Below are 27605 nucleotides of genomic sequence, written 5' to 3' on the forward strand. Positions count from 1 at the left end.
CTGAAGAGGCGTCTCTAAAGCCGTGACGTCGGGTAGGTAGAGATGTCATGGCGTCTGTGGATCCGGACCTGGAGCTGCAACTCTGATAAAGACTGATTCGTTAACGGGAGTCGGAATGGAAACAAATGCAGACCTGCATCGGGAAATCGGAGGTGGCATTCCTTGCTCAAGCAAAACGGGAGAAATGACCGACAGCAAAGCAGTCGATGGTCTTAAAAGCGCAGCCGAGGGCTGCAAGGATACTGGTGTAGCTTCTGCCCCTAGTACTTTGGCTAGTAGTGACAGCAGCACCACTGCTACGACAAGCTCACCCAAAGCTTCCTCGGGTAATCGGAAATCAGAAGGTGGTTTTGAAAATTGCGAATCTGTCCCGGTTCGAAACACTGCGGTCCAGTCTAACACTGGGTTGGATAACGCGGATTCTGGCGAGCAGCTGAGCAATGGGCTGGGACAGGCTCTGCCGGCGGATCCCGACCGTGACGGTGATGGTGGCACTACAAAGTTGGTAAATAAGACGGGTGGCCCTCCTTCCGAGCACGTAAAGCCGGCTTCGGAAATGACAGGCGATCAAAAGGCTGCCGGGCACGGAGCGTCGCCGGAGCGGTCGAAGATGTCGCCCCCGACAAAGCTTTGTCCGGACAAAGCGAGTTTGATCAAAGCACGGTTGGTATCCAGTGAAAATTTGGCCGAGGAGCCGAGTGGGAGTGAGCCCAGCCCCCCAGGTGAAACGCAGAGCATAGATTCCCTAGAGTCCTTCTCCAATCTCAACTCCTGTCCCAGCTCAGACCTCAACAGCGAGGGGGCCGAGGACAGGGTGCTGGCTATTGCGCTACAGAGCGACGAGTACGGGGCAGGAGATGCTAAGCTAGCCGCGTTCAGTAAGGATCGCACCGCCGGCCAGTCCATATACCACATCAAGTGGACCAAGTGGAAGGACGAAAACACCCCGATTATCACTCAGAACGAAAACGGGCCGTGCCCCTTGCTTGCGATAATGAATGTCCTTTTACTGGCGTGGAAGGTAAATAGACATCATGAATAATAAAGCACAACAACAATAGTAATAATAATAGCGGAGTTGTTTCACTAGATTTTTGCTTTCGTTGTGGGGAGAAGGAGCATAAGATCCTGATGTTTTTAAAGTTTTTTTTTCCACACTCTCGGAAAAATACCATCAACAGTTTTTTTCTTTCTGTAGCATGGGTTACCAAACTGGGAGGGAGGGGAACTCGGGAGCTGACCCCGTTCAGGAAGTGTCATTTCCTTTCTGATAAGTCCTGAAAAAAAAAGTGAGCTGGTCTAAGTCGACCATGATGCACAAAGTTTTTCAGACGCTTGTTTGAAGTATGTTATTATTTTGTAAATCTGTTGACTTTCATCTCTCAATGTGTGCGTTTTATTTATGTACAGTCATACACCTAGTACTCTTTCACTAGACAAATATTGTAGGTGGGTCTTCGTAAGAGCTTGTGGCTAACGTGTTAATATACAATGCTAATTAAGGGAGTGTTATAACCGGCTCTGCCTACTCCTACTCCACAGGGTAAAGCTGAGCTAATTTCTGTTTTTTTTTTAAGATAGCTTTCTTTGCTTTGTAGACACGCCTTAGCTAATCCGTGAGTAATATAAGACTCGATTACACAGAGGAAGACAACCCCTGATGATTGGAGGTCTCCCAGTTTTGCAGTGACCGTGCAGTTTTCTGGAACTCTGCTAATCATGTAGGGTAGACATGAATTAGTGCTTTGCGATGCTATTCTGATTACACTGTAACGTTTTTTGGTCTTTTTTAAACAGGACATATAATCCAATCCAGGATTTTTTCAGTTCTAGGGTGTTTTTTGTTCCTATTTTACGGGGGGTATGAATGAATCTAGAGGGAACTTTAAATGTCTGCGCCGAGCAGAGAACCCTTTAAAAGTGTTATAAGTTATAAGTGTCTCTTGCAATTTGCTGCTGTATTGAACCTGAGCTGCTTTGCAGTTTAAAGTCAGATGTTAACTGTCTTTGAGATAAGATAGTGGTGTGTATTTGGAGCTCTAAAGAAACCGATCTGATATAATAGTACTCAGTTTTCCAATACAAAATAGAGAGTGCTGAAGGAGTTCTGTAGCCTCCCTGTTACTGATTTACAGAGGCTCCTTTCCAGGTCTTTAGACTCTTGTTTGGCTGGCTGAGGCCTCAGGTTTTTGTTGAGTTATTTCAGTCAATTCCGGGTACTGCATGGGCACCCAGTTTGATCAAATCCTCTTTTTCTCAATAAAAAATATGACGCTCATATGACGCTCAGAAGGTCCAATGTGGAAATGTTTTTCAATGAAAGGCCTTCAGAACATAAGAAGTAGTGAAATGTACTGGACTTGTCCACTGATATTAAGGAAGAGCTGCTGTGTGGGGCCACAAAGGTATACACTTGGCCAAATGGAGCTGGAATGTTTTACGTTCTTTATTGAAGACCGGTTTTACAAAGAAAGATGGGGGATAAAAGGTCATGCTGGCAGTTTTCCCGGCTATGGTACTGCCTGTGTCCATGCTGCATCCTCCAAATCTTTCATGAAATCATGGAATAAGGAGCAGCAGGCACTGTGAAATCAGAGATATGTGGAAGAGGGATCAGCTTTTGTCTAGCCCAGCAGCCCAATGAAGTTTCCCTGGAATCTCTTTTTCAAGGCAGAAAGCAACTAAATTCAAGAGACAACACAAGTCTTAAAGCCCCCCTGTCCACTTGCAGCTTGTCGTGAGAAGATCTTGCTCTTACAACAACAACAACTGTAAGACAGATCTTGGCTGCAGTGAATATTCATGCATGTTACTACCTTTCAAGCAGTATTAAACACTGTAACCAAACCAGGATACATTCATCTTTGTGGTTCATACCTTTTAGTTTTATTTTAATGGTTTTTCCCTGTTTTTGGTACAGATCATTCCTTACATTTCGCTGTGCTGTAGCAAAGCCATCTCTTTTAGCACTGTACCCTTGGCAACGCCTATCATTCTACTTCAGTTTCTTGGATTCTTTTTCACTAATAAGTGTTTCTGCATCAAAGCCAGCAACTACATCTGCAGCTGAGTCTCTCCCTTAATTTACATTCGAAAGGTAGTATTTAATTACTGTCTTTGAGGGTTCGCTGGCTATAGATAATTTGTTTCACACTACAGTCTGGTTTCTGTCTGCCACTGAATTCAGTGCAGTGCTAAAGATTCATTAAAAGTGACACATTTGCTGTGAAAACGAACACAACATGTTTGGGACAGATTCTAAATTGATAGATTAACAGGAAAAGCAATGGGAAACATTGCTTAATTATAGACCCTGCTTTGTCCAGTTTCCCAGTTGTCTTTGTTAGTAAAGATTCCAGTTCAAATAGGTAACTTAACATTTCAGTTAAAAAAATTCTGAAATTGTATTACTAAATGGACAGTCATAGACAATGAGGCACTTTCTTGGTATCAGCTTTGTATATGTGTTGGCAATCAAGTCCTGTGTAAATCGCTACATGAGCATTTGAGCCTGTATATAAAAAGCATCGAAAGACCTAGAAGCAAATTTATTTTACACTGAATTTTATGCGGATACACTAAGTCAGTTTTGAAAAAGACCACATTGCTTGGAGCTGCCAATTTATACAATTAATGTCTTGATAAATAGGAATGATTGCAAATATCAGCCCTGTAAAGCACTCCTGTTGTGAATTTGTAGTTTGAGTTATAGATATTATTGTAAGAGAAAGTATTTGAATTATTTGTGGTTTATTGTATTCCTCATTTTTAAAATTGGCAAGTTTTGGTATTAAAAAAAAAAGTTTTGGTATAAACTATTGCTTTAAATATTTTCCTTAAATATAGCCTTTGGTTTTCTTGTAGGTAAAGATGCCACCAATGATGGAAATTATTACAGCTGAACAGCTAATGGAGTATCTAGGTAAGCAGAGTACAGATGAATATTACTTGTCTTCATTTGCATGTCAAAATTCAAATATGAAAGGGGGTTTTAAGATGACTGTGCTGTGGTGCAGTGGTAAGCATTGCTTCCTCGCAGATCTGGGGCTCTGGGGTAAATTTCAGACCTGGGGTGCTATCTGCTTGGAGTTTCTATGTTCTCCCCCCATTTCGCATGAGTCTCCTCTGGGTGTTCCAGTTTCCAGGTTATTTGGCTCCTGGGAAAACTGGCCCTGGTGTGTGTCTGTGTCTGTGCTGTGATGGACTGGTGTCCCATCCAGGGTGTATCCTGCCTGGCGCCTGTTGCTTGCGAGGATAGGCTTCGACTCGCTGGCAATCCCTGGTAGAAAATATGTGGATGGATTTAAGATTCTGCACAAGTTTAAATAAGATAAGATGGATATTGTACTTTTATCTCAGAATGAAGAATAAGGTGAGGCAGTGATTGTTGACTATATTTTACCAGAGGAGAGTGCAGGACTATTTGCTTTTGTTAACAATGAGTGCAGCTGAACTTGCTTTCCTTTTTTAGGGCTATGTCATTTTTCCTTTTTCTAGTTAGTTCCTTGGGTTTTATTTTTTGCTGCACATTTAAAAGATACAATTTGGCATCCTGCAAATATTGAAATATCCGTCTGGAACTGCAGTTTTGAGTTCTGTCTTATAGCCTGTTGTGTCGATGTCCTCGGACATTCATGTCACGGATGTCATGTCTGCATCCTGTGCAGTCCATCAGCGTTCGTTTTCCCTGTCCTGGGCAAGGTTGTGACCCAGCTCGTTGAGTAGGGACGCAACACTCCTTAGGTCCTCCTCAGGGGCCGCCTGGTTCTCCGGCCTGCCCTGTGTTAGTGTCCAGGTCTCTGCCCAGAGAGATCTTCCAGGGCACAAGGTGCTTGTCCACATGTGCTTGTCTGGTCAGCCAGCCCGTGTAAGAGCAGTTCTGGGCTGGCAGAGTCCACTAGCTGAACCTAATTACAAGTCGAACTGTGGTAATTATGTGCCTTGCTATCTAGTTGCTTCTAATTAGCCCAAAATAAGGAGAAATCGGTTGAAAAGCCTCCTCTTTAACTCTTAGTGGAGTTAGGGTTGTTCCTTTCCTTCCGGGGGTTATTTTTAAACGAATACAATTTCCATGTAGAACCAAAGCTCCTCTGTCCTAAATTCCACAGTGGCATCGGCCGAGAAGGAATAGATTTAATCGTTTTATCCTATAGCCATTGGCAAACACCGCCAGCCACAGGAAGAAGGAAAAACAGGCCAGAAAGGCTTATGGGAAAATAAGACTCTGCGTTTGTGATCTACAGAAACTCTATTGAGTTTGTCATTCCTGACTGTGGGAGCTTTGTAATTGATCTGGTCCCAAGCTTTGAAAACACACGGTGTTCTGTTAGTGGTTTGGGAAATCCCCATCACTTATCTTATTTATCTGTTTGGCTCTTACCGGTCTAGGGTCCTTGGCCACTCTTAACTGAGAGGACGTCTTGCGTTACACTTATTATTCTCGTTTCCTCGAGTGTGTGGTTTGTTAGATGTTCAGGTAATTGGGAAGAGAAACTGGGGAGGAAAACGGTGACTCTCATCGTTGGCATATGCTGAAATGAAGACGTCGGCTGACGCTCTTTTTCTTCCCTGTTGATTTTGAATCTGTGGTGGAGAAAGCAGAGAGGGCAGCTTGAAGGCTCAGCAAATGAGGAAATTAATTTCACAGAGACACGAACAGATGATAAGATAAAAAAAACTTTAGCCACAAATTAAACAGAGCTGCACTGTACACCCAGAAGAACAAAAGGTTGATGTTCAGAGTCCTCTGTGAGCATGCCTGTGTGCTTCTTGTATTTGGGTCAGTAATGCTAGGCCACAAAGCTGTACAAGGACTGGCTGCTTTGGTGACAGAAGAGAGACAGAGCAGCAGACCCTGATATCTGCTGGAGAATTGTTCCAGCATAACAGCTTTGCTCAGGCCTGTACGAATGAGTCCTGTTCTTGCCGATATGATTTGGAAACCCACTGTGTATGTGATAAAGACCTTGGAACAGCCTGGTGTCAGATGGTTGCGTGAGAGGCTTTGACAGCTAGCATGTCAGGCTCCAAGGAAAGCAAATGTGGAGAACCGTTCAGCCAGTGTCGTCAGGGCGACGGGAAGGTCGTTGTTTTCTCTTCCAGATCTTCTGGAGCAGAGGGAGGCTGGAACTGTTTTGGAGCTGTTGCTCTAGGTCAGTTGCACCAGTGCAAATCTCAGGGAAGTCCCCTGGCAGGCCGTGGCTGCTGAGCGAGAAACGAGAGACTGCTGTCTCCCAGTTTACGATGGGCGTCGGTGCTGTAACCTGAGCCTGGAGCCCTCTGCAGTCTCCCCCTCTCGCCCGCCTGGGTCCTGTACCAGCTCCAGGGAAACAAGCAAGCCTCCTGGCAGGACAATTACGAGTGATACTGACACAGCAGAAAACAGTGGATTAATGTTATTTTTGCTCTAGGCTTCTGTCTATGCAATATTTAGGATTTAGAATGATAAAAACTGCTTTAAATACACAGCATCATGTGTTGGCCTAATATTTAAGATACGACAGCTTGTAAAACTTGGAGTGAATCAGTCTGCTTTGCAGTTGGACTCTGGCTGCACCGAAGCCAATCAATTTCCTAAATTAGGCTTTGTTTCTCTTCACAAAGACTGTATCATCGTCGGCTGCTGTGAAGTGACTGTTTCATCAAAAGAGTGACTGACCATGAAAACGGCAAAAAACGATTGAGTGGGATGCTAAATTATCTGGGGAGAGGGCAGTCCTTTCTCACACAAGCCTGTACAGTTGACAGTTTTGAACAAGGTCTGGTGAACCGACAGAACCTCTCTGATGTGATGCATTGTGGGTCAGAAAAAGAATTGCCATGGACCAGAGCAAAAGCAAGTATTTTTGAAACTGATGAAAAAAACAGGCAGTCTAGCAACAGGAGGTGAAAACTGGTATAGTAACTGAACAACATACAAAATGCCTGAATACCTACTATGTTCTCAGCAAGATCCATAATCAAAACACTGAAAATATTTAGGCTAGAACTTGTTCTGCCTTAAAAAGGTGGTGCCAGTGATTCTATAATCTCTTTACCCATCCTTTCAGTAACCTGTGCCATATTTTATTTGTGCGCATACGAGAAGCATGGATATAAGTTGGCTAGAATGATGATAGGCCACAGAATTACAAAACCAACCTCTCCCCCCTCCCCCAGCAAAAAACGTGGCAGTACAATAGCCAGTCATTTCTAATGATATTTCCTATTTATAGTAGCTCAAACTGAGTTGCAGTGTAGCAGTCTGGCCCCTACATTGTGAAATCAGCACAGAGCTCTCCACAGCTGTTTCAATTAAATACAAATATAACTTTATTGTGTACCAGCAGAAGAGGGCACAAATGGCACCTGGCAGCAAGATGGGGTGTTTCACCCAAGACTAGGATTGCTCAGAGCTCATCCAGGGCTGAGTTCCATGCCAGGCAGATTCCTGCTCTCTCCAGATCGGACGATGAGCTGAACAATGGCGTACAGGTGCTTATTCGCTGAGGATTTTCCCCTCCCGCTGGCCGGGCTTGTAACTGTGAAGAGCTCCCGCTGTCCGGAGCACAGAATTCCATATGAGGTTCCTGGGCAGTGCCTGCTTGAGATTCCGGGAGCCACCTAGCTGTATTCCTCGGATCTCTCTGAGGTCGATCCTGGGTCTGGAGTTTGCCGTGCCGCCTGCTGTGGTACAGGTGTTCTCTGATTCAGACAGTCCGCTTGTAGGTCATAGGGTGCTTCTTGATTCAGTTTCTGGGTGTAGCTTCTCCGCCGATTCCAGAAAGCCAGGTATTTCCCTGTCTCAGTACACAGGAAAAGCATCGCTGACTGAAGTACTGACATCACTTTCCATGGTGAGAGAAGGAGCACGTCCATCTGCTCATCGTAGATGAGTGATCATGAAATAACAGATGTGATTGAAGTCAATCAATCCTGTGGTTTACTGTTAAATGTTTAGAGAACATATTTCTGGCATAAAAGTCTTTGAAATATTTCTACCCAGAATATAAATATACAGTAATACCTGGTGCACTGGAGTAGTGTGGCCTGCGGCTGAACACATCTCTGCTCTAATGCGGCTGTTGTTGATAGATTAACATCTTCATCTGCAAACTGGCATCCTCACATTGTTTTCCCCATTGTTAGAAGGGAAGTGCACGCACAGTGGATCTCTATAAGCATACAAGCGATGGATTTATCTCAGTACTGTATGCGTGTTGATCTCCTAAGCCCTTTAGTAAAAGGGAATTATGGTAGAACAGCTAGAGTTCGTAGGAGTTCAGTGTTTCCTTACCCCCCAAAAAAACTCCAATAAGAAGTGCCTCAGGTCATATAGATGTTTGTACTTTCAATCCACTGAATTTAAGGACAGATATTTTGTGATACATTCCATGTAGAAATATCTTTGACAGCGGAAAATGGGATTTCTCCTGGCCTGAGAGGTTCAGCTGGACAAGAAACGCAGGCCAGGGAGGCCCAGTCCAGCACACAGCCAGGGAGCAAACTGGCTTCCTGGCTGCAAACAATCCTTTTTAACTGAGGTGGACTGCAGGCAGATTTAAAGCTGAAATTATTATTTTCATACTGAAATTGTGCACATCAGTGTGATCACATTTATGACTAGATTGGACGTTTAATCTACTAGCCTCCAGTTACAGCGTTCCAGTAGCCTGACGTGCTATGAATCAAAGTGAAAAACAGTGCCACTTTCAGATAAAAACTGCCTTAATAGTCCCGGATGTGTAAGCTGACAAGGACATGATCTCTGGGCAGCTGTCAAGAGGGCCTCTCCTTTTTAAATACAGTTTCTTCATCGTGTTAACATGTTCTAGCTCTAGGCCTCTTTCTTTGAGCACGCCAAGGTAACTGTGCTGAAGATTCACAGGTTTTTACACTCTACGGCAGATGCATTATTTGATTTAGTAAAAAAAAACTTTCCATTCAATTTAAAAATGTTCTGAATGAAATAAGAAGTCCTGCTGTTGGGGTAACTAGATAAGTAGGCTGGTAACAGGTGCAGTGAGGTGATCCACTGGGTTGGTCGCCCCCCCCCTGTGTCCCACTCTGCACTCTAAAGCACAGTAAGGAGTGTGAGAACAGGTCACCTCCACAGGAGAAGTGATATGAATTTGCCCTTTTCCATCTTAGCACTTTCTTCCCAACAGAAAGAGGATCTTCACATCTGAAACCAGTTAAGGCATTTCAGGAAAAGTGGCAACGCGTGACTTTCTCACATCGGGACGGATTTGGCAGGAGTCTTAAGAACAAGCAAAACATTTTTTCACAGATGCTGACATGAGAGTGATAAGTTACTTCCCATGCATTTTTCCAAAGAAAATTACAGCGCCCTCTCCACTGGAGGCTCAATAGAAAAGAATTTATACTCGTCACCCAGTCAGGCCTCCTCCCTGCAGTCAGTCTTACTGTGTATTTCTCATTCTACAGGAGACTACATTCTTGAGGCTAAACCGAAAGAGATCTCTGAAGCTCAGCGGCTCAACTATGAGCAGGTAAAGGCTCTAACAACGTCTTGTCTTCACATTGTTTATAACGGGGAGTTTCTTGTTTTTTGTTCAAATGAAAATATTCAGGCATTTAAAATGGAGACCGGGATGCACGTCTTGTACGCAGAAGGTTGTAGAAGTATGGAATAAGGTATCCAGCCCTGCAGGTGAAGCCAATAACTTGGCTGCTTTCAGGAGGTGGCCGGACAAGATCCTTAGGTCAATAAGCTAGCTATCAGACAGGTTGGATGGGCTGAATGGCATCCTTTCATCTGGAACCATTCTCGGTTTCATCTGTGTGTATTCTTGTCTGCTGCAGCTGTGCTATATGTATGTAAAGATATTACACACACTGAATCATGCTTTATGGTACCAATTGAAAAGTCTGCAAAGTGTACTGAACATGAGGTCCATCTCCCTACGCAATTCAAAGAACACTGTGCACTGCTGAAATTCGCTGGCAGACTATTTGTATTCTTGTACTCAAACCTGCCTTTGAATAATTTAAGTACGTAGCTTTAAAACCAGAATGAGAATGATTAATCCAGACAGTCCTGAGGCTGCCGAGTGGCCGAATCGGTAAAGCTCGCTCACTCCGCTGGCAGGCTGAGCTCTATGATCCTAGTGTCTCCAGATCACAGCGGTCACCGACTGGGGAAAAGACTTGTTCCAGCAGGAGCAGTCGAACAATCGTCTGGACACTCCCTGGTATTGTGGCGCAATGGTGAGCAACCCTGGGGCCCTGGGTTCAGTTCAGGACCTGGGGTGCTGTCTGCGTGGAGTTTGTATGTTCCCCTCAGGGTTTGTGTGTTAGCCCTGGCGTGTGTGTGTGCATATGTCTGCCCTGCGTCCTGTCCGGGGTGTATCCTGCTTTGCACCCAGGGCTTCCTAGGGCAGGCTCCCGGAGTCGCGGAGACCCGGAATTGGAAGAAGCAGTTCCTGAAAGTGACATAATGTAACAAAAACTGGCGATTCCAAATGTTTTCCCATGGTTTACCAGAATGTCTGGCACATTCTTTAGGCCTATCTTTCGGATTTATCTCCTACCTGATGCGTGTACGGAGGGAGTCAGTGGGCTCTTCTGATGCCGATGTCCTCACTGTTCGGAGATCTCCGCGCCTTGCCTCACTGCTATTCAGGGGAAACCGAGGAGAGCATCCTCGGCTAGCCTGAGCTGTGTGTGGGACCCTCCCCTGAGTGCAGTTGTGCCCCAAGATGGTGCATCCGTGAGGATGCGAAGAACGCGAAAACATTTCCGCCTGTTTCTGTTCCCGTCCTTGAAGAATCAGTTAATCCTGCTGGGAATAGAGGGGCGGTCAAGCTGGGCGGAGAGTCTTCAGACTGCCGAGGTTCTTTATCTGGTGAGGGGGCTCTTTGCTTGCTTCATTAGGTGCAGACAGCGAGCACTCAGAATAACAGTCAGCTGTGAACACATATACAGTGTAGGAAGGCTGAAGCCCCCATCTGTTTCTGGGAGTCTGCATTTAGCATTGCCAATGTAAGAAGCCGTGCTTACGAGCCTCTGCAGAATCTTGCCAGCCTGAGACTTGTTTATCCAAACACACGCAATGTCGGAGAGGTTTCTTAGGGAAATATAACTGATTTTCCTGCTTATCTGCATCACTTTGGGATGTGTATCTGTCGAGATTAAGGGAATAAACACAGCAAGTATGAGGGAAAAAAAGCACTGAAGACAACTGAGCCAGATCTGTCCAGGAGCAAACTCAGTTTGTCACAGTGGAGAGTTATGTGGAAAAAGACTTGCCTATTTTAAATTTTGGTCTCATGAGACACTTGACAAGATTATTAATTTTCATTGATCTTATATACGAAAACACATTTCCTGTTTTCTTTAACCACAGCCGCTTTCAAGAATACATTTGCTGCTTATTACTTTATTTCTGGCTGGGCTTAGAAGAATGGTTGTGTTCTGTGATGTTTTTTTGCCCCGTTTCTTTTTTTGTTCCGAAGGCGAACTGTGGGCGTGTCGAGTCTCTGAGGCTGACCGCTGTGGTCTAGCAGTGTGAGGTGGTGGAGTATCCAGTGTGTAATTTTACAGTAATGCAGGGCGTGGCGGTGCCAGAGAAGGTCATGGTGTGGGATTGCTGGAAGGGAATCAGCAGATGTTCCTCCTCAGTCCAGTGGCAACAGAGGGAGCTGGCCGGGGGGGGCAGGAATGGGGAGGGAGCAGGCTGGGAGGGTTGGGAGGGGAGCAGGATGGAGGATCTCATAGGGCTTTTTCTATTGCCTTCATCTCATTATTATTACTCACTATATTTGCAATGCAGCTGCAATAAAGTCTCTGTTCTGCTCTTTTATAGTGTCCTACAACTTGCACATGTGACAAAGCATACCTACCTGGATGTATGCTGAGCTTTTAATATTTGAATTTTTGGTCCAACATTGGCAGAAGCTTCTGCTGCATGTTTATACAGCCCTGGGAAGAAGAGGTTATCCAGTCTGAGCTGTTTAAGTGGGGCACACAGAATATTCTTGCAACATACACTCATGCACTCATGCACATAATGACTAAATCACTCACTTTCCTGCGTGAAGTGTGCAAAATAAAAACCTACAGCATCATAAATACGTTCTGAAATAAGCTGAAACCACGAAGACATTTCTTCGGAGAAAATTGTTCTACATCTATCAAACACTGACTCCCATCTCTCCATTTTCAGGCTGGCTCATGAAAATCTGCACGTTACAGGCCAATCCAGCTAGTCCCATTTCACAGCACTAATAGTAAAAATAATGGAAAGCAAATATGGCTTTTGATTTGAGCCTCGGTTATGTCCAGCTGCCTGGTTTGAGGAGCCTAATTAGAAAGCAGATTGTATGCCATTAGGCAGATTGCTATCTTAATGTAATTCTAAAGCAGAAGCGCCTGGTGGAGGCTCCAGAAACAGTGAGGCAGAGCAGCCAAGTTCTGTTTGCTTAGTGCTTCATCTAGCAGGGAAATTCGAGCTTCCTTAGCGATGGAGACGTGGGACACAAGTCGTGTGTCTGCAGCAGTCTGCCAATCCTCAGACCTCCGTGTGAAAGGAGGAGGCATGTATAACAAGAACTCGGCTAAGTGGTCTGCTAAAGATCCATTGGCGTCTGAAGAGTGGCTGCGGCATCTCAGCCGCGCAGAAGTCTATTACAGTACGTATGAAATATTTAGCTCCTGAAAAAGGAATCGTCACAAACAGCAGCCTCACATGTGTGTTTGGCTATCAGGGTGCTTTTGTTTCTTGCTTTGTTTTTAAAGGTTCGAAGCCAAGATCATGGGTACTGTTTACTGTAAGGGTTCTGTGTCCGGAGGGGAGAAGGGGTTAAGAATTAGATAAGGACACGGAGCTGTGGGGAAAGTGGCTGACTGAGAGTGCTGTGTTCCTTTCTGTCATGAATTGAGCGAGAGAGGAATAAGAACCGTTACAAACAAGAGAAGGACGTTCCACCCATCGAGCCCTTGTGATAGTTTGGTAGTTAGTTCCTAATCCAAGGACACCTTGAAGAGACCAGGATATCCGCTTTTGACTTCAGCCTTGGTAGCTTGTTCCATAATCCCACAACCCTTTGCGTACAGAAGTGACACCTGTTCTTGGTGTTAAATGCGCTTTCATGCGGTTTCCAAGCGTGCACCCTGGTTCGTGTTTCGCTGTTGGTGCTGTAGGAGTCCATGGAGAGGCTCTGCCCGTATCTCGGAGGATTTTAAGTGCTCGTACCCGGAGCGCAGAAGCGAGGCTGGTTGAGTGGGTCCAGATCGCAGCAGGGGCGCAGGTTTGCCATTGCCAAGCCGATCTCCCGGCCAAGCACAGTGGCTGTACGGACTGCAGACTTGCTCTCCGCCACTCTGCCCTCGGCCCGATGTGTGGACTGGTGCTCCACACATCCCACAGGCCTCGGTCAGTCCTGGATGCGAGGAAAAAACGCTGGCTTTGGGAAACGTTTACCAGTGTGTATTCAGTCGCTGACTGGGCAGTGAGGTGCTGGGACGAGGCACTGGGGCAGCCGGGTGGGATGGAGCCAGACACACTCTCGTTGGTTGGAGCTGCAGTACACTGTCATTGTGGCGATGAGATTTAAAAGGCCGCAAGTCTTTTTATTCTCCTGGAAGGATCCCAGATGTAATTTTGGAGGCTTCTTAGACCCAAATGTTCAGATGGATTTATATGGTGGTGTGTAGTGTTTACAAAGATCAGTGAAACAGATTTTGAAGTGGAAGTCAAAACCGAGGAGTGTCTGGCGTTAGTCATTTTGGGCCTCGGAGTCCACATCCTCTGAGTGAAACTCCTGACTTGCAGAGAGTGAGTTAACCCTGTCACTTGTGGGCATTCGGCTGCTGGTTTCATGCACGCTGCTGTTGCACAAAGGGCTGTTGAAGGATCCCTTTAACAGCTGCGTTTGCTCCGGAGCGATATTGACCCTGTGCATAAAATCCAACACAATAACACAAATGCCTCCGTTCACAAGGGGAAGGAGACTTTGCAAATCTGGGGCACAGCTGCATAGAGCCTTCTTGGGTCAGGCTGGACTGGTTACCGGTGTTGTGTGAAGAGACTCTCAGAGCTCTGAGGAAACGGATTTCAATAGCCGGAGCTGACATTCCTGTTGAGACCCGGTTGGACCTGATCCGCCGAAGCCGGTTGGAATTGAGCCCGCAAGGCCCGGCTGGCCCTGATCTCATCACTAGCCCTACTGTAGAGGGTTTTTCCCTGGCTGGCTGCCTCCTGCAGTTGCTCTGTGACACCAGCTGATTTAAGACGTGCCTGAATGGAACTGGCGGCTCTGTCTGCATGCCAGCCTCCAGATGTTTTAAGTAGCATCTGCTGATCCCGGGAGGAGGTAGGGCGCTCTGGCTGTGTCTGGATGTTTTTTTGTGGCTGTGCAAGAGCAGGCTGCAGCACTGGCTCTGAGCAAAGGACAACGCAGGAGAGCAGATCTGGCCCAGGTGACCCCAGACACACCCTCGACCCGAGCTGCCACAGAGGTCTGGGGAAGGGCATGGGGTGAATCCTTCCTGTTTGACTGAGATCACGTGCACGGATCACATCTCCACAGGAAAAGAAGACATCCTGCTGTAGATGTGTGTGTGCACGCGAGCATCTTTCAAATGTGTCGTGAGAATTAAGCCATTCAGCTGAGTCTCTGGTTTGTCATCTGGTCTTAAAGCCTGTTACAGAGTTTGACTCGCCTTGACAGTTTGGTGTTGTTGGGTCTTTTGTTTTGCTCCTCCTCCAGAACATGAGCGACGCCATGGCTGTCCTCCACAAGCTGCAGACGGGGCTGGACGTCAACGTGAGGTTCACGGGGGTGCGGGTGTTCGAGTACACGCCCGAGTGCATCGTGTTCGACCTGCTGGACATCCCCCTGTACCACGGCTGGCTGCTGGACCCGCAGGTCAGCGTCTGGCCTGTCCCGGGGTCGCGTGGTCAAAGACTCCCCTGGAAGGACAGGGTGAAAGGATATGGTCCAGACCTGCGGAACGTTGAGTTCCCTCATAGGATAGCCATTTCGTCCTAAACACAAATTATTCCAAGTGTTTGCATATCAAGGTCTTTAAACCAGAAAGCTTGTTATACGACACAAGCTTTCTGGTTTAAGAAGTAGTTTGGCTACAAAGCAGTTGGATTATTCACCAGCACAGTCCTAATGAAGCTTGTCCTCTGTAGCATTTGCCCTGTCTTTTAAAGGTGCTGTAGAATTCATGTAGTTAATAACACTGGTTCTAGGCAGTGTCGCTGGTCGTCAGGGTTCCCAAAGAGGCAGCACACGACTGGCGGTGCCCGCTGGGGCTTGTGACTTCACCGCCCGGCTCGCCATCTCGCCTGCGAGCCCGAGCTGCTCAGAGCATCACTGCCCGCTGGGAGCTGCCTCACTCCTGGTCCTGGTGTGGGCACAGCTGGGCTTTGCCATGTGAAAAATGGTGCATGGCACCGGCGGTACACATGTCGGAGGAAAGCGTGTGCTAGTGAACGTCACTCTTCCACGCTGGAACAAGGGATTTGTCATTTGGGTTGACTGACAGTCATTCCAAATTGGTGGTGGAGGCAGGGGATGTGAAGAAATAAGAGATCCTCAGAGTTCTCTCTTGGAGTTTATCGCTGCGCTGCTGGTGTGGAGGAGCCAGGGAAGTGGCGCTGAACCCAGTGTGCACAACAGGGTGTGATGATAATGGTGACCAGGCTCTCTTCTTCCATAGATGGACGACATTGTGAAAGCAGTAGGGAACTGCAGTTACAACCAGCTGGTGGAGAAGATAATCTCTTGTAAACAGTCTGATAACAGCGAGCTGGCAGGGGAAGGTGGGTGGGTTTCCTCTTTCTTAAGACAATAAACACAGGCCGGTTGATAAGCCTGCTTAAACTTCACTCTTCTTTCTCCCCTTCCTCTTCTTTTTTTTTTTGCTCTTTCCTCCTTTCTCTGATGCCTGTAAAATTGGAAGAACAGCCAGACTGCATGTTGGCTGATAACATTTTTACGTTCTCCAGAGCTGTGAACTTGATCTTCCCCTTGCTTAAGGTTCTGGGGACTGTGTTCAACAGCACAGCTCGTTGCATAGTATCTGGACTGCCTAATGTCAGGCTAGTGAAAGTACTAGCTGCCCCCCAGTGCGTCCTTCTGCATGGACCACTGGATAGGGTAGATTGTGCTCAGAGGAATATTCCATTTTCTGAAGACAGTGAATGTGGAATATTTGTCCACTTGCCTTAAATGTTATGGACATACTCAATGTTGAGAAATGTCCCACCAGACACAAAAGTACAGAAAATTCAAATGAACTGGGGTCCAGTTAGATGACTGCGTAAGACCACAGGCAAACTGCATTGAACCAGCTCTGTTCCCGGGGGGCTGCACTCTGTTGAAAAGGTAACACGCCACTATCATAGGACCAGTCTGCCTCCATGTGGCATTGCTTAAGACTCGCTGCACTCTGTTTTTCTTACAGCTTAGGTTACCGTTCCTGATAAAGCTGTTTTGCTGTACTCCTGTACTCCAGGCGACAGCAGCCTTCTTTCTGGAGGGTTTCGAAGCTGTGGGTTTTGTGAAGTAGCTCTAAGTGGCTCCTGAGCAAGGAGCAGAAAGCCTGTGGTTTAGTACTGATTAAGCAGCCCTTTGATCCAGTCGTTCAGTTGTGAACGGGAATGGCAGCTAGACATTCGGCAGCAGGGCGCGAGGAGCATGGTTGTAGGGCCCTGTATCAAGGCTGCGTGTGACTCCCTGCTCTGTGTTCCCTCAGGCTTCGTGGCCGAGCAGTTCCTGAACAGCACGGCCACTCAGCTGACCTATCACGGGTTGTGTGAGCTGACCTCTACTGTGCAGGAGGGAGAGCTCTGCGTCTTCTTCAGGAACAACCACTTCAGCACCATGACCAAACACAAGGTAACACAGCACCCCATCATCAAAATGTCATCCAAGGGCTGGAGTCCCCCCCTAGTGCAGGAAAGGGATCTGCGGTACTCTCTTATTTAATCAGGAGGAAAAAAAAGGGGTCCCTAGGTGTCTTTTTGTTCTCTTCGCTGACCTCTGCTGTTCATCTAATGTAGACAACTTTCAGTTAGTTATCAAATCATGTTTTTCAAGCTGCTACCAATTCAGGTGGTTCTTAACAAAAAATAATTAGTAACTTCTTTAAAAAAAGGTTAGATCAAACTAAAATAATCTGTAAATAAAGTATATTGTGGTACTAACATATAATGGTCTCTTCCAGTTAAGAAATATTATTGAGCTGATGTGAACGTCCACATTTTAGGTTATGATTCTGTTGTGGAACTGTGGCTCTTTCGCTACAGTATGTAACCACTTGTGCATTGGTGTGTATTCCTTCGCAGAGTGAACAGAGGTCAATGGCTCTTTGACAGTTAAAATAATTAAGAGGTGAATTGAGCGCTACAGATCAGAACAACAGCTGATTCTAATGTGGCTGCTCCAAATCTGAATGTAATTTCCATCTTGCTGGAACATGAGGAGAGGCTCTGACCTGAGCCCGCATGCTGAGCTGGGCTTGTGGGGCTGGCGTCCAGAGGGAGGCCCGTGACCCAGTTCTCTGCACGACGCAGCCTGTGCCTAGGGAAACAAGCTGTGTGAGGGAGCTCACCAACACCGAGCAGAAGGCCGTCAGAGAGGATCTGCCCCTGCAGTGACTGCAGTTTCCCAGTAGCTTAGCAGTCGTGTAGCATTGGTTCTTCAGCTTGTTCTGTCGTGGAGATGAGCTGGTTTAAGAGGTGTATGCAATTCAGCCCCTTTCAGCCAGGGAGCTGGTTTAGCACTTGTTTTTTTGATTATCTGCTCGCTTACCTTGTGTCCACTCGGGTTTATTTAAGGTGCTTGGACAACTGAAACATTTTTAACATTCAGAACAGCAGTGCAAGGATGCAAAAATGCCATTTCAGCGTTTGGTTTCTTTTGTGGTTTGTGATGCTGTTTGACACCCCTTCAGATGATGGGAGATTGAATTGGCAGTGTGGCGTCTGTGGTATTTTGCGTAGTTATGTCACTTCAGTGAAGTCCCCTGCGGGCACCCAGGGGTGATGAGGCTAGCTTGTCTGTGTGAAGCAGATGCCCTGGCTCCGCCCAAGAGAAGGCTGGACGAGAACTATCCACCTACTGGGCTCCTCTCGTTTGTGACTTTTCTTAACATTCTCAATGTCCTATGCAGGGATGAAGATTTTTCGCATTGAAAATAGAAAAATAAAAAAGTCTTTTTTTTAGCTGCTTCTCACCTTCTTGTGTGTGTCTGCTGCGCACAGGGGCAGCTGTACCTGCTGGTCACAGACCAGGGCTTCCTCACAGAGGAGAAGGTGGTGTGGGAGAGTTTACACAACGTCGACGGCGACGGCAACTTCTGCGACTCCGAATTCCACCTGCGGCCGCCCTCGGACCCCGAGACTGTGTACAGAGGCCAGCAGGACCAAATAGACCAGGTGGGGGAGCCCTCCCTGCACGCGGTTTGTGTGGGCTGTTTCTCCAGGAAAAAAAAAACAGCCTTGTTTAAAGATAATGCTGTTCTTGGTCTGGGTACCTTACCAAGTGCTCACTTCGTTTTGGGGTTTCTCCATGTTACCATATTGTGATCTTCTTTACAGCAGTGTCCCCGGCTTGTAGGCTGATCTCGCCAGATCTCAGAAGCTGAGCGAGGCTGGGCCTGGTCAGTACTGGGCTGGGAGACAGCTAAGGAAAACCAGGTTGCAGCTGCAGGTGATGTTAGTGGACCATTAGAGGGTGCTCTGCCCTCTGGATGTCCAAACCAATATCCCAGTATTGTCCCAGACGATCAAGAACACTCTCCTGTAGGAGGTGTCATTGTTCAGATATAGAGAGGTCCAGACCAAGTCACAAACAAATCCCAGGGCAGCTTCCAAAAGAGTATGAGTTTTAACCCAGGTGTCCTGACTAAATTCTGCTCTGGTCCCGAACAGTCTGGCCTCTCTAATGTTCCCCTTAATTTCAGGATATAGATTCTCATGTCTAAGCCTGATCTGCTGTGCAGTGGGGCTGTTGGGCACGTCACCCAGGTGGATGGAGTTAGTGTGTTGGGATCCTCTGGTATAAAAAACACTGTATAAATGTGAGGAATAACGATCTCTTCTGGGCCACAGTGCCCTTGACCACGAGAAGAGAAGATGGGGTGGGTGAGGAAGGAAGGTAGGATGCTCTGGGGCTCCATGGGAGACACAGACCCTCCCACAGTGTCACCCTGAGCGGTCAAGGTGTCGTGTGACCTTAATTAGAGCTTAATTAGAGCTCAGAGTGACCTGTCTGCACACTGAACTTCAACTTGGAACTGTAATGAACTTCATTACAGTACGTCAGAAAGATCCAACTCCCCTCGCCCCGTTTACCCCGAAAGAGAACCCCTGATGAAGGCGCTTGTCAAGGTCAATTGGATGGGGGAGAAGAAAAAGAAACGGCACCCATTTCCCCATCCTGTTCCAGAAGGCCTGGCTGCCTAAGCTAAAAGCTCCCCCCATTACAAAGAATTATCTCTCCGCCACACGCCACTTGTCCTTTAGAATTAGAAGCAGTTTGCCTTATCAGCAGGTTGGAGTAAATCATCTCGGAGCGGTCTCTGCCCAGATTATCCTTTTAATATTGGATAATATTTACAGACTGCCTGTTCCGTCATTTTGACAGCTGTGCTGTGTTTCAGCTACGTTAGAAGGAACACACAGTCCACCCTGACTGGCTTGCATGCAGTTAAATTCTTTTTCACTTCATGGCGAAATGCAACCCATACCAGGAAAAACAAGCTGTGCGTAAATGTAGGGAGCTCAAGAGACAACAGCAAGGGAAAAAGGGCGTGATGCTCGCTCCAAAGACAAGAAAAATGTAATGGTGGAGACTCCGCTCTGTAAAAAGATTTTTGGCTGCAGTTAGGTAAGCAAACAGCATAGTGTGCTTGAAGGTTGATGATAACCTGGGATTCATCACTACGTGCACAGTGACATCCACAATTGCATTAGTTAAATACTCCCAAAAGTGCTCTATCACAGGACTCTTCCAAAACACGTGTAGGCAGGTACAGGGCCTCTGAGTGCGTCTGTGACGCAGAGGCTTGGGAACTGCAGATGTGGTGCTGCCTTCTCAGTGCAAGTTATAATAGGTTAGCTAGTCTGTCGGGTGGAAAATAAATAGGAGGAAAAAGTATTGTCCTGGATTGCAACAAGCTCGTCTTGTTCTTCTTCCCATGAAATGGTAACTAGGAAGGGCCTGATTTTAGATAAGAAAACAGCACCCGGAGGTGAGAGTAGATTCATTATGGCAGCTATTGAAAAGATACATCAAGGAGGTGTTTTAGCAGATTGAATACAATATAGTTTATTTATGAAAATAAAGTGTGTCATTCTGAGTAACAGTATTTTTTTTGTATATTTCAGTGTTTAATTCCGTCCATGTGAGATCATGTGACTAGCTGCCTCAAGAAAAAGCATAATTCTGTTGCTGCAGCTGTTTTTGTTAATTTAGCGGCGACCTCTCACCGTCTTGATAAAGGCCGCCGCTGGAGAAAAGGTAACTGAGCAGTAAACGGAGCGGCCTGACAGTCTGCCTGCCTTTTGGACAGGACTACCTGATGGCCCTGTCGCTGCAGCAGGAGCAGCAGAGCCAGGACCTCAACTGGGAGCAGATCCCCGAGGGAATCAGCGACCTGGAGCTGGCGAAGAAACTCCAGGAGGAGGAGGATCGCCGGGCCTCGCAGTTCTACCAGGAGCAGGAGCAGGCCGCTGCCGCCCAGGGGCAGGTGAGGGGGCAGGAGTATTTTTGTTCTGGGGGCCTGTTTCCCCAAGAAGGTGAAAACAAAATCGCATTTGAAATGTTCTGATGGGTTGTTTTCCTGTGCAGAGCTGGGGGGGGATATGAAAATGGAGAAAGGCAGGGTTTTTACGAGCCGAGGCTGTGTTGGAGTCTCATGTGCTGGAAAAGAGGTGTGCCGAGGGAGGTGAGAGAGCTGGCAGGGGTGGGCGGGTGGCAGTTTGGAGGGGAACTGCAGTCCCGACGGCTCAGTTATTAAATCTCGGTAACGAAATAAATTCATCGACGGCGTTCGCAAAAAAATTGTGTACATTTTGAATTACGGGTAAAACGGGGAACTTTGTGAAACTACCGTGTGGTCGCCATGTTGTCGCGGGCAGACGAGAAACCACCGGTCCTGCCACGGGCGAGAGCGAGAGATCGCGCAAATGGTGACATGAGAGCGACCCTTCCTGCTCACTAGTCTCTGTAAGCAAATGAGAAACATGGCCCCCTAACAACATTAATTATTATGAGTATTTAAGTTGATTGGCAGGTTGCTCTTTTTTTGCAGGACTTAAAATTATAGGAAAAACGTCAAATTCTAAGTGTCAGTTTCTTGAAAATAACTCCTCTTAATATAGTAGTAAATTTGCTTGGTCTAAAGCATATTTACAATGTAATGGGACTGCTTTGGCATCAATGGAAGTTTTGTTGCCTCATTCTGAATCACAGACAATAATGGCAATATGTTGCTACGCAGAGATTGACACTTCGTCTCTTTTGTGATGTAAATTAGAGATTCGACACGTTAACGTGTACCTGTGCTTTGAAATGTGCACGTCATTGCAGGTTCACCCCAAAATGTAACAATAGCGCTGCAGCTGCCCTTTAAGGAGGAAGGCCGGATTGTGGAATGAGGAGTTGAAAAGGAAGGCCCTGCTGTGATAGAACAGGGCACAAGCGTGGGGTGTAATGTAAACGTTGGGAGCCGTACTGTCTGAAGCACAGATCGACAGGCCCGCTCAGTGCAGTGGGGAGCCTATGGGCACACGCTGTCTGGGGGACAGGGGCTGGAACAGCAGTCACCACGTGATAACGCTCCGCTTTACACTGTATCCTTGAAAGTTTATTTACAATAGAATCACTTCTCTTTGTTTCGTGGTAGCTGGCTGTTAGACTTCAGCCCTGTTGAAACTTCCTGTCATGTGATGTATGAGCCGAGTGTGGCTTAGCTGGGGAAGGGGAGCCCAACTCCAGTCTTTAAACACTGCTGTCCAGTGTGGTTCATAGGGCTCTTTGAATCCCCAGCTTCTCAAGAACACAAAGTCATTCAAATTGTCCAAATCGAGTTAATTCCAACTTGTCTAATTAAACAATGACTTCAATTAGGTGGTTAAGTGCTCAGGTGGAAAGAAAAGCTTCCTCCAGGACGGGTGAGGTGCTCCTCTAAGCTGGGGGGAGTAAACCTTTTTTTTTTGCAGGGACACCAGCAGCCACCGGGGGGCGCCGTGGGGGCCGCCGCTTCTGCAGCAGGGGCAGCCTCCAGCCCCGGGAGGCAGACCGGCAGCAGCGAGCGCAAGCAGAAGAAGGAGCCGAAGGACAAGGACAGGTGCGTCCTGTTGTAGGGGGCGAGGACGGGCCCCCGGAGAGCGAGCACGCAGAGCAAGAACACAAACCCGTTCACACGCCGCCTGTGCCTGACGTCCCCACACGCCCTCCGTCCCCAACACCCCCACCCACCACCCTGCCCATGCCAACCTTGCACCCAAGAGAACGGAGAACGGCGACCTCTTTGATACCACCGGCCAGACGCAATTCCACGTTGCACCACACACAGAAGACGTGATGGAGGCTCTAGGGTGTAGGGGCGATGTCTTTTATAGCAAAAACCACAAAAACAGAAAAAATACGGACGGCTGCACCTTGTAGTACCAATGGACGTTTCGTAGAAGACAACCATCACCTTTTATGTTTTTTGGGGTTTTGTTTTAGTCAGTTGATAAGCTATTTTATATTACAGGACATATATTAAGGAAGTTGTGTTTTTTTGTTCCCCGGTTCGTGGTCGCCGAACCGGACGACTTTGCCTCAGCTGAGGCCGAGTCTTTCCTTGTAGCAAAGCCAGCTGTGTCCGAGGGGCCAGAAGGGGCTGCGGGCAGTGGCGCAGACCGGGGCAGGGATGAGGCAAAAAAAACAACACAAAGGGGAACTTCAGGCACTCTTCCCCTGGAAAACTCCTACTCTTCAGGTGGCTCCTACAAACCGGCTCCCTTGCCGCTGTGTCTTACGGTTTTTGTTTTTTAAGAATTCATCATATTTTCAGGTTTGTCTTAAGGATTCAGGCCTGTGCTGTCCATGGAATGAGTTTAGGGCTGTTCTAGAGGGCCACCAGCACCTCACTAGCTCTAATTCCTTGTGTTCCCGGAGAAGGACAGAACATTCCTGCCCCAGCATGGCCACCGCTGAGATCTGGAGGGATGAAGCCCTTGCAGACTTCTCTACTTCTGCTCCTTGTTCTCGCACGATCGTCTGGGCATCAAAATCAACCCCCGTGTTTGAATCTGTACCTGTCCTGGTTTGGCCTTATTAGTACACACCCTTTGCTCCAACTGCTTACTGTTTAGGGACTGCTTGTATCCATGTGTGTGCACGTGTGTGGTGTGTAGTTGTATCAGCAAGTGGCTCTGTTGGTTTTTTAACAAGGCCGTTTCATCGTTGGTGATAAAGAGGCTGATGGGATTGTCTAAATTGTAAGTAAGACTAACAGATGGGTTGGTAGGACTTGTTTGTACAATGGTAGTGATTTAACATTGAAAACGTTTTTTATCTGATCTTATATTACAAAATTGTTAATTTTGTATATAGTGTAACCCGTAGTGACTGGATTTATCAATAGCGAGTAGTGTTGCAGGAGGATCGCTGATGACTGTTACTGAACTATGTAGACGACAGCCGCACAGTCTTTCAGCCCCAACTCCAAGAGCTACCTTTTTTCAAGTGCACGTACCATGCCAACTGTAGTCTGTCTAATCACGATTGGCACCTGCGCTTTCAGCAGTAATGGGATTTAAGGGAATTCAAAAGGCTGGCAGATGCCAATCTAGTCATATGGCTGACAGGTGGGAGCTGCAATCTTAGGCTGACTTTCCGCAGACGGACGAGCCTGAGAGCTTTGGTTCCAGGTTGCTTTCAGCTTACTCGTCGAAAATGGCTCCGGCCTTGTCCTAAGACAATTCTGCTTAATGTAGTCTGGGTCGCAAGTTGCCATTGTGCCCCTTGACTGTGTTCACAATCACATTTCTTTTCTGCATACAGAAACAACAGAGCTAGACAGTGAGTTGTCTCCCACAAATTTAACGGTACTGCCGCTTCTTGAGCTAATAACTAAGGTTCTCGGTCTATACATTCCAACTGAATGCCTTTACTTACACGAGAACGTTTTTAATGTGTTGACCCTGCACTCAGACAGACTAAGGGAATTCACAGCAGCATTTTAGCTGAAGGGACCTTGTCTCTGTTACTTTTTTTTACTGAGCGCTGTATTTATTTAGACTTTGTGAAAGGTGTAGTAAAATCCCTTGAGGCCTAACTCACTCTGTACATGAAAAAAATATAAGCCTTACAAAAGAAACTTTTTTTAAAGAAAAAAACAAAGGATCTGCATAAAGGACAATCTGTAGATTTCAACAGAAGCATCAGAAAAACAGCAACCTCTCAGGCCTTTGAAAAAATGGGACATAATCCACTCGTGTCTTTCGATACTGCTTCATGTTTATAAGCTTTCATAGATGTTCTGTGGGTCCTTAAGCAGCAATCTGTAGAGAACGAGTTGCAGATATATGTATATCCCTACATATTGTTGATTTTCATTAATCCTGTGTTTTCTGCGCATATTGTATGTTGGCTCATTATAAAATGCATGTCTGCATTTGTATATCATACTGAAATGTTAACTCTACAGTTTAATGACTGTTTTATTGTACTTTCAATTGAAAATTACAAACCTAAATCAAGGCTTCCAGTTTCAGAAATCCTATGATTACAGTGGGGATAATGCCAGATGCTATTTTAGTAGTAATGAAAATGGATATGTTTTATTCTTGGTAGGATGGAAGCCTTCACTATCACTTGAAAACCATATTGTTGTGTTAATAGTTCCCTGTGACAAAAAATTAAGACTGTTAACCGTGGTCTGCAAAATGATTGGTGTACTTCAGAATCCTTTCTCTTTTCTAAAGTAAATGCCAAAAAGTAAAAGTATCTTAGTGCTGTACCACCCCTGGCTGTGGGCCTTGGTGGTTTGCAACAGTGTATTGCAGAATTCAAAAACTGAGCCTGGATGTAGGCTCTAGAAAACAAACATCTGGGTTTTTCATAGGGGACATTTCAGAACAGATCTACAGTGAGATAACTTTCATCTGTACATTAACAGTATGAATTTGTGGTTTTCTTACACCCACCATAAGAGCATTTTGACAATCTGGTTCTCAAGTGTTAGTGATCAATTAATTGTAAACAAAGTGGATACACCGATTTCAAGACCCTGTTGACTTTAGAAATAGCTGTTCTGAACTTGGAGGAGGGAGAAAGTCAGATGCAAATCTTTATTATTTCATTGTTGGGCTTGGTATGGCCAAGATTGGTTTTTCATGGACTTCAGCCAAGACATTGTGGATTCAGAATGTGTAATTGCTGCTGTGCAAATGTCTTAAAAGACAGCTTGCATTGTTTTACTCATTTCACTCAATTTTTCTCTACTATACAGAACCAATTGGTTTGATTTTCTACTGGAAATGTATTCATTTGGTTTAATGGTGTTAGGCCTGCTTTTCATAGGACAAAGAGTGGCCCTTTAGCTTTATTTTTAAAAGTTGTTAATTGACTCAGTGTGAGGTGTTGCTCAACATTAACTTCTGTTGGCAAATGGGCTGGGTTAACTACTACCACACCTAGTAGTAGCATTTAGAGATTACCGTATCTGAATTTAGGTATATGAAGTTTCTGATTAATCAGAATTAAAACAAACTTGGTGTCTTCCCACCCAAATGAAGGTATGTTAATACATTTGTTAGAACAGAAAACACTAGTGGAAGCTTGGAGTAAATTGTTCATGTTTCCAGCACATTGAAATTCCCAATTGTGTCAAATAAGCCTTTTGTACAGCAGTGTATTTACTATATCTATCAACTAAATGAAGGTAACACTAATTATGCATAGCAATGCATGACTTATGTCTCTTTTCAACACTTAAATCAGAAAAACAACTCAAAAGGACATTCCAATATAGCATGTTTACTAGGAAGGCTTATGTCTTGTATGATCAAGGAAGGATAAAGATCTTGTGAGTGACAAAAACTATTGAGAACTGACCGAAAGGTTTTGAGAAATACAGCTTTTCAGGTGCTGTACAGTAGTGTGCTGTTTTACCTATAAATATTTTGCTTGGGGTATTGGTTTTGTTCATATGTTATAAAAGGTTTCACATATTGTAGCCCATTTCCTCTTTATTAATGTTAATTGCAGGGTTATGCTGACCATGACATTGCAAGAGTAGAGTGTTGTCAGTTTGCAACAATGTTTTATGGTAATAATGGGGAAAATGTACAATGTGTGTTTCATTACAAAGGCAATCCTTGAAAATTTAGTCTGAAATGGTTTTGCACTGTTACATGGATATGCACTAGCAAAAAATACCTCATTTTATACAAAATTGAAAGTACATGTAAGCTTTAGGGCACCTTATGAATGAATGATCTGTTGGTAGTGGCAGGATAGGACTGTACACAAGCTAAAAGGCATGGTACAGTACTTCCTGCTTCAGGTCATCAATGGGACAGACAAGCTTAAGCAATGCATTTCAAACACTAAAAGGAGATGAAAGGCTTTCAGCAATGGCTTACGTTTTCTGAGGATTTCTTACTAGGAATAATGGCACAGAATTCCTTGAAAGAGATATCTACATTCAAAGCCCGCCCCTTTCTCAGCCTGTTACTGACAGCTTCCTCAGAAGGATTTTAATAAAACAAGCTGTTTCAGGATCCATGGCTATGGCAGCCCACTACAATCTCTGGAATACAGAATCAATACATAGAATTTAGGTTCATCTCCCTCCTTAACAAGGAGAAATAGTTATATCAAATTGACCTCCCTTATTCCTACAATTTTAAGATACAATTCATTTGATTTCAAACACAAAGCATGTTTATAATATCAGATCACCTAGAAATCTTTTAAAAACACTAGTAGTAATAATCATATGTATTGAATGTCATAGAATGAAAAAGTCATTTTATTTACTCTTAACCTTGGGTTGTAAATCATTTTCTCTACCTTTGCCTAAGACAAAACATTGTATAAACACCACATAAGAACTCAATTCTGCTAACTGCTGGAGTTCTGGATATAGACAACCATCCCATTATCCTAATGAAACAGCTGAGTTTTGTAGAAGAAAATACAATCACTTCTCATGAAAAGAGTTACAATGTAATGTTACAGTACAACAATGGTTCAGAATGCTATCAGATTTAATACTTGTGACCAAATAATATAGTTTGTTACAATGTTGAGTTGCAGTTCATTTTTTCTTTTCCCTATAATTTGCAATCTTAGTTGGTTAACAAAATGCCTTAGAAGACGATGGGTGTGTAGCCCAGTAAACTGTAATATTACAATATTTAGAATGGAAACTAAGGATTGCCAGGTTATTTTAACATTACATGCAGTCTTATATTATGTTTCTGTAATTATGAAAAAACAGTAGCCTATTGTGCCATTAAACCTTATTTACTCGCAGATGTGCTTCTGTAATAAATTAATGCTTTATGTATCTGGTGTTGAATCTTGATTTCAACAGGTAACCAAATCCAGTGCTGGAGCCTGCTGACCACCTCCTGCTAAAGC

The 27605-nt window shown here is 45.4% G+C and overlaps 1 protein-coding gene and 1 long non-coding RNA gene across 3 annotated transcripts; one reads left to right on the plus strand and one right to left on the minus strand.

Annotated features, from left to right (window-relative positions):
• Positions 1 to 27531, plus strand: mindy2 (MINDY lysine 48 deubiquitinase 2). 2 transcript variants are annotated; one of them, XM_015343190.2, is made up of 9 exons: positions 1 to 1021; positions 3865 to 3922; positions 9427 to 9491; positions 14712 to 14870; positions 15673 to 15775; positions 16711 to 16853; positions 18221 to 18394; positions 20533 to 20709; positions 22184 to 27531. In XM_015343190.2, exons 1-9 carry the CDS (start codon positions 116 to 118, stop codon positions 22325 to 22327), a joined length of 1929 nt encoding a protein of 642 aa, XP_015198676.1. In that variant the 5' UTR covers positions 1 to 115; the 3' UTR covers positions 22328 to 27531. The 2 variants fall into 2 exon arrangements, with proteins under 2 accessions (XP_015198676.1, XP_015198677.1); XM_015343191.2 differs by having other exon boundaries at positions 580 to 663.
• LOC107076904 (uncharacterized) lies at positions 2403 to 10744 on the minus strand. The gene is made up of 3 exons (XR_001478034.2): positions 10533 to 10744; positions 5381 to 5583; positions 2403 to 4774 (listed from the first exon to the last, which is right to left on the minus strand). It is a non-coding gene; the product is annotated as an uncharacterized lncRNA (long non-coding RNA).
• Positions 27532 to 27605: the final 74 nt, after the last annotated feature.

The sequence above is a fragment of the Lepisosteus oculatus genome, chromosome 5, assembly GCF_040954835.1.
Source record: "Lepisosteus oculatus isolate fLepOcu1 chromosome 5, fLepOcu1.hap2, whole genome shotgun sequence".
In the NCBI taxonomy this organism is placed as follows: Eukaryota; Metazoa; Chordata; class Actinopteri; order Semionotiformes; family Lepisosteidae; genus Lepisosteus; species Lepisosteus oculatus.

Coding starts and splice junctions, on each gene's coding strand:
- mindy2 (XM_015343190.2), top strand. CDS start 116: ATGGAAACAAATGCAGACCTGCATCGGGAAATCGGAGGTGGCATTCCT. Junction 15,776..16,710: donor CAGCGAGCTGGCAGGGGAAG/GTGGGTGGGTTT, acceptor GTGTTCCCTCAG/GCTTCGTGGCCGAGCAGTTC. Junction 16,854..18,220: donor GCACCATGACCAAACACAAG/GTAACACAGCAC, acceptor TGCTGCGCACAG/GGGCAGCTGTACCTGCTGGT.